The sequence below is a fragment of the Macadamia integrifolia genome, chromosome 3 (assembly GCF_013358625.1).
Source record: "Macadamia integrifolia cultivar HAES 741 chromosome 3, SCU_Mint_v3, whole genome shotgun sequence".
Lineage (NCBI taxonomy): Eukaryota > Viridiplantae > Streptophyta > Magnoliopsida > Proteales > Proteaceae > Macadamia > Macadamia integrifolia.
This window is the reverse complement of record NC_056559.1, coordinates 14,564,128-14,570,132: the sequence shown is the minus strand read 5'-3', so window position 1 is coordinate 14,570,132 and position 6,005 is coordinate 14,564,128. Positions and strand designations below refer to the sequence as shown.

Genomic DNA, 6,005 nt, shown 5'->3' with positions numbered 1-6,005 from the left:
TCCCCCTTGTATATTCTTCTCCTCTTGGTAATGAATTATTTCTTCATAAAAAAAAAAAAAAAAGGATTGGATCGATATCATATAGATGTAACTTCTTTTTTTTTTTATTACGAATTTATGACCATTAAAGTGTACCAAGATCAAGGATTTAGGGGATGGTATTGGTATTGGATTGGTATCGGTTCGATATCCATAGATATCGATATCGATTCAGATTGGATCGGTGGGTATTGGTCTATTTTTACCTTTGTTTTTTTTCTAAAAGGTACTATTTTTTACCATTTTACCACTGAAATGATACGGAATATCGATCCGAATTGGTCAAGGATCGGGGATCAGTCTCAATTGATACTGATTTGATACGGCCGATCCAAGACCAATACTTGAAACCATGATCAGGATCAAAAAGGTCATGATTGGGGATCGGTCAATTTGAGTATCATTCATGGATTTAGGGGATGGTGCCATTACTTATCCGATATTGATTTGGATCATATCAAATCGGCATGTATCAGTCGGTTTTGCCCTTGCTTTTTTTAAAAAGTATAAATTTTTAATTGTTTTGCCCCTGAAATGATATAGATAACAAATCTGAATCGGTCAGAGATTGACGATTGATCTCAGTTGATATCAATCCGATGCAACTGATATAATACTGATACTTGAAACCGTGCTACCATTTCAATCCAGCCAACACAGGCTGATCAGATCCAATTTGATCGCCAGGATTGGATTGGTATAGACCAAGACCAATTGTCCTTCCTAACTGATCCAATCCACTGATAAGGTATAAAGGTAAAAAGGTCCAAAATATAGGGGGTAAATCTGTCCGGTCTGATACCGATCTGATTACAAAAACTAGGTTCTAATTTGAATCGGAGAGGAGTCTTGATTTTCTATGTGAGGAGGATAATAAATCGTTACAGCTGCTCTTTCAATGGTATGGTTCAGTTTTAGTTAAAATAATCTGGTTTTGATTCGGTTCACAATGTAATAGAAAAACAAATTAAATATTATTTGGTTCAAAATTTTAAGACCAAAACTTATAACTCGGTTATTCAGCTTTTATTTGGTTTGATTCCTCGTTTGATTGTTGTTATCTGGCTTGATTTCGATTTGGTCACGCGGTCTGGGTTCGATTTGATTATTTGATTTGAAATTGGTTTTGATATGTGTGTGTATATATATATATATATGGGAAAAGGTTGGGCATGCCGCCGATATCAAGTATGCTAACACTCATTGTATCTATCTCTCTTTTCCCTTTTTTTGAAATGACCCTCATATCCTTCCTGAATGATACTCCATCATGTGATTCTATTGGTGCTATCTGTTAGCATACTTGATATTGGCGACATACCTATCCCTCTCCCTATATGTATTCAAAACTATTATTATTATTATTATTTTTTTTTTTTTTTTTTTTTTGATAAAATAGAACTTTACTGAGATGAAATATGTGTACAACCTGACATCTCAAACTCACAAAGTCGAGATAGCCAAGAAACAGTGTTTATAGTCCTTGGAATACAACCGAGGAGGACCTAAGCAAGAGACTCAAATGAATTCCTGAGATGTACGATATCAGTGATAGTTGGATAAACCTCCTGTGGAGGTAGACCGGTGCCATCTTTAAGTAGATCCACCACTTCTTTGTTGTCCATTTCAATTTGCAGCTTGTCACATCCCTTTTGAACTGCATAACTTGGCATGTCCTTTTATGATCTTTCCAAACCGATGTGATTGTGGGGCCATTGGGGTTGAAAATGGAACATCTCACTAGTCATATTATCTAGGTTCTTATGATGCAATTATTTCACTCTTCCCTGATTCTTGACCATGATCAACATTGGACCTTAAGCATTTTAATGATTTCTATGTATTTTATTTGGTCCCATAGAAATTAGGTGGTTAATTCTAAAATTATACCTAACCCCTTTTCTATTAGTTCTAATATTAATCATTGGATTGTTGATATAACCCTCATTCTTCTAATGGCCCTTTGGAAATTTTATTTTAAGATACTCCAAGTATATGATTTGCTAACATCATCTCATGTTAGGCATGTGGAATTCTCTTACATTCATGTATTATTTTAATTTGTGCAGATTATATGATGATAGGAAGAAGCATTGATGAGGAAGCCTAAAGTCTCATCTACGGTATTGAATTAGACAGAGAAGGATGGACCATAAGAAAAATTTGAACTGACCTTACCGAAATGCATAATATGGTGGTGGACTTCAGTACTTTTTCGTGGCCATTGAGCGGCATCTCCTTATTTTTTTATGTTTATAAATCTCTCTTTCGGCTTCTTTTGTCTCAAGCAGTTTAGAGATATGGTGCTCTTATTTTTAAGTACATTGCTTACCTTGTTATGCAGAGGAGATGTCAATTTTTGAAAACTAGTACTAATGTGGATGTAAACAGCTTTTCTATTTAATGATATTTTGTCTCATTAAACAATAAAAAAATAAAATACATGAAGCATACCAAAAATCTAAACTATGGGATCATAGATATATCCAAATAATATAAAGTACCAAGTTTTCTCACACCCACACTCTTGACCAGAAGTTCGAATAGTCTCCATAGGGTATCGGGGAATAGTATAGAGATATTATTGACCTGTATTAGGAAGCATACATTTATGGCCATTGATGGCTGTACTTTTCTTGCACCATGAATTTTTGCCAAGTGTAAACTCCGAAACATTCCAAACTATTAACAAATTTATTCTATAAAATTCTATGGAATCTGAAGTTTTCACAAATACTACAACCATCTCAACTCTCAACTCACGATTGAGGAAGGAAGAGACAAAGAGATGGAGCAGTGGAAAATTGTCAATCCTGAAATCAAAGAGTTTTTACAGCAAGGGTGTAATGGTTTCCGATTGGTCCAACCAACGTTCATTTCAATTTCCATTGGTTTACGATTTTATTCACTTCATTGATTTTACATACGATTTTGATTCGGTTTGATACAACTTTAGACGATCGTTTTAGTTCCAATTTTTGGGTTTGATTCACTTTTGACATCCTTAGATTCAATGGAGAGCTCTATCTTGAATCCAATTTTGCTTCTTGCTAGCCGCTTTTAGTAGTGTAGGGCATTGCCACCTTCCTTTTCCTGCTTGGTCCACATCTTCTTATGTTGACCCCATTTAGTTGGGAAAAGACTGAGTTGTTATTGTAGTTTGGTCACCTTCTTCATATGCGCCCACAATTGAAGGCCCTATATCTATATGTTGGAATCCGAGTTGTGTATGTAGGTACGGGTGTCAAAAACTGGCCCACACCAATAAGCTCGATGTGTACTAATTGCTTAAGCCCAACACCGAATCATCCAGTTAGTCAATGGCTGGGTGCTAGGTCTAGTGAAATTATGGATATGTCATTCTCGGTGTTTGGTTATGAGAGCAGATTAGGTTCTTGCACAAGAACCATTCTTGAATGGGACAAATCCACACACAAGGAATCCACACGAGGAAAAGCTGGGTTGTGGATTCCATATGTGTGGATCATATCGCACCAGAACCATTCTCATACGAGAATACTCTTTGGTTATAGCCGTACTGAGACTGACCAACACCATTACCCATCCGCTAATTGATTGTTTATAGCTTGATTAGTCTGTTTCATAGCCCCATTAGTTCATTTATGGCCCATTCACAGTTCAATTAGCCCCATTTATGTGCAATTATAAGCAACTCAAATTATGGCTTAACAAGCTCGATAGTAGGAATAGTTGAGGGCGATAATAACTATCTACTACTAACCGACTATTTAATGATAGGAAACCCTTTTGAAGGAAATGCCAGAGCTCTATTGTTTCGAGCGCAGTTTGCAGAAAGGAAAGGAGGAAGCCTAAAGGAAATATGGACCAACTCAGAGTTCATTTGCATACTCTCTTTTGACTTGGGGAATTTTTTGTGGCCTCTAAATCTAGCTCCCATCTTTTTGAATGTATATAAGTCAATGAATTGGGTAACACGTAGATTCTTACCACAATCCGAACAGGTAACTCATTTTGTATCAATCACTGAACGAACCTTAGCAAGTGGTAGAATTAACGCTGATGATTTTGTAAATTTATGCAAAAACTAATGTCATGGTTTTTCTTCTTGGATCAAAAAAATAAATAAAAATTGACCTCTTTACAGCCTGATTAACATGAGTCCAATTATGAATCGATAACTAATTGACATATCCATGCCTGATTAAATGTTTGGTATTATACAATGTTACATAGCTTTAAATTAATGGGAAACGATTAAGCCCAACCGAAACCTACCAGAGCTAATCGGTTCAACAATGATAATTATACATAACCTTAAATTAGTGTGTTTCTAAATCTCTTCGCTTGATTTGAATTTGAATTTGAATTTTGGAGTCTCTCTCTCTCTCTCTCTCTCTCTCTCTCTCTCACACACACACATCTTTTCTTGGAGAGAGCAAAACAAAACCAGTCATGCACTGCTTCACAAGAGAGATTTTAGGATCCTTACTGGAAATCTAAAGACGTGTTTATGATCCAACCTCTGCCCAGTCAAAAAATGTTCTTGGAAATGAGAAGTGATGCCACGAGTACAATCCAATCTCTGATATACAATCCAATTCCCAATTATAAGTTACAGCTGTCCAGTTCCAGTAATGCTGAAGGACCGAGTTTCCTTGCACCCACGGTGAATGTGAATCTGTTCACCACAGGAGATCTAGGCCACACAAGGGGGGTATGGGATTTCTAGACCCTTGGATTGTGCGGTTAACCTCACCATGTGGTCAATGGAAACTTTGTCTATATGCTAAAGTAAGTCAAGGGTCATTAGGCCAGGCAAGGCACACTGAAGAGCTACATAGAGACCCAAAAGGTGCCAACAAAAATTGGGCCACTGGGCTACACAACTACTACTTTTTCAAGGAGGGGTAAGAGGGTCGAACCAATGACTTTTCCTGGACTTACGCTAAAGCCTAATTGCCTAAGCTGTCTACTTGAGTTAGAAGATCATCCCCATGCTATGTTTGAAAGCCAAGAAAAGAAAAGAAAATACTACTAAATGCATGATAAGACAAAATACAATAATTTTTTTATGTTTCTCTCTCTCCTCAAACTCATCTTTTATTTTAATTTTTTCTTTCCTTGGCTTCCAACCATAAGGTTTGGGTCTATATGAAACCCATAATCCCAATTCTTGACTCATAAAATGATGAACCAAGAGGCCATTCACAAATATCACAAGAACCAAGCCAGACGAGCTTTTTATAGGTAAGAAACTAAACTAGGTTTCTCTACTGAGTTCAGGAGAAATTGAAAAAAGTCACAGGATATCTCCTGTGAATATGGAATGTTCTGAAGTAATGCAAAGCAACAACATTTTCTTCTAAATATAAAAGTCAATAATAGGTAGGACATCATGGGCTATAGTATCAATAAATCACCAAATGGTTTTCCTGAATCCTAACATTTCAAATATATCAGTGAGGGGGAAAAAATTTTGGGAAGTGGTTCTTTGTTCAGGAGCAAGGCCTACGCCAGCGCTCCATGTATCTATCTCTCTCCTCCCCAAAAACAATGAGCAGAGATGTCTTTTCCATCCTATCATTGTGATTTATCCCTTCTCTCATTATTATCCTTGATGTCTGCCCTCTATTGTTAGTTTTATCCTGGTTGCTGAATGCATATACATTCACAAATATTATCTACATATAAATATATATACAAATGCAGTTAAAAAATAATGAGTTTGTACGATAAGGCAAATTAGATGGACTGGGGAACACAAGTTGGATCATCAGAACAATATGAAACATAAAAGATTATTTGTCCATAAATTTTCAACTGAGAGATCTACTCATTTTGCCAAAACTCACCAATTAAAAGTTAATATGCATGGCAAATGAAGGTCATTAAAGAGAGAGGAGGGGGAGGGGGGTTGGACGGAATCCTCCGAGTATTAACCCATCCAACAAGATTTTACCAAGTATGCCTTGGCAGTAGTCATC

General features: G+C 36.4%; 1 protein-coding gene across 1 annotated transcript in view; it reads right to left on the bottom strand.

Annotated features, from left to right (window-relative positions):
* The window catches only part of LOC122074180 (E3 ubiquitin-protein ligase ATL23-like), a 4,543-nt gene extending 939 nt beyond the window's left edge, over positions 1 to 3,604 (bottom strand). Inside the window, exon 1 of the mRNA XM_042639038.1 lies at positions 3,535 to 3,604. Coding sequence (XP_042494972.1) covers positions 3,535 to 3,604 — 70 coding nt within the window. The remainder of the gene's footprint in view (positions 1 to 3,534) is intronic.
* Between the last annotated feature and the right edge of the window lie 2,401 nt (positions 3,605 to 6,005).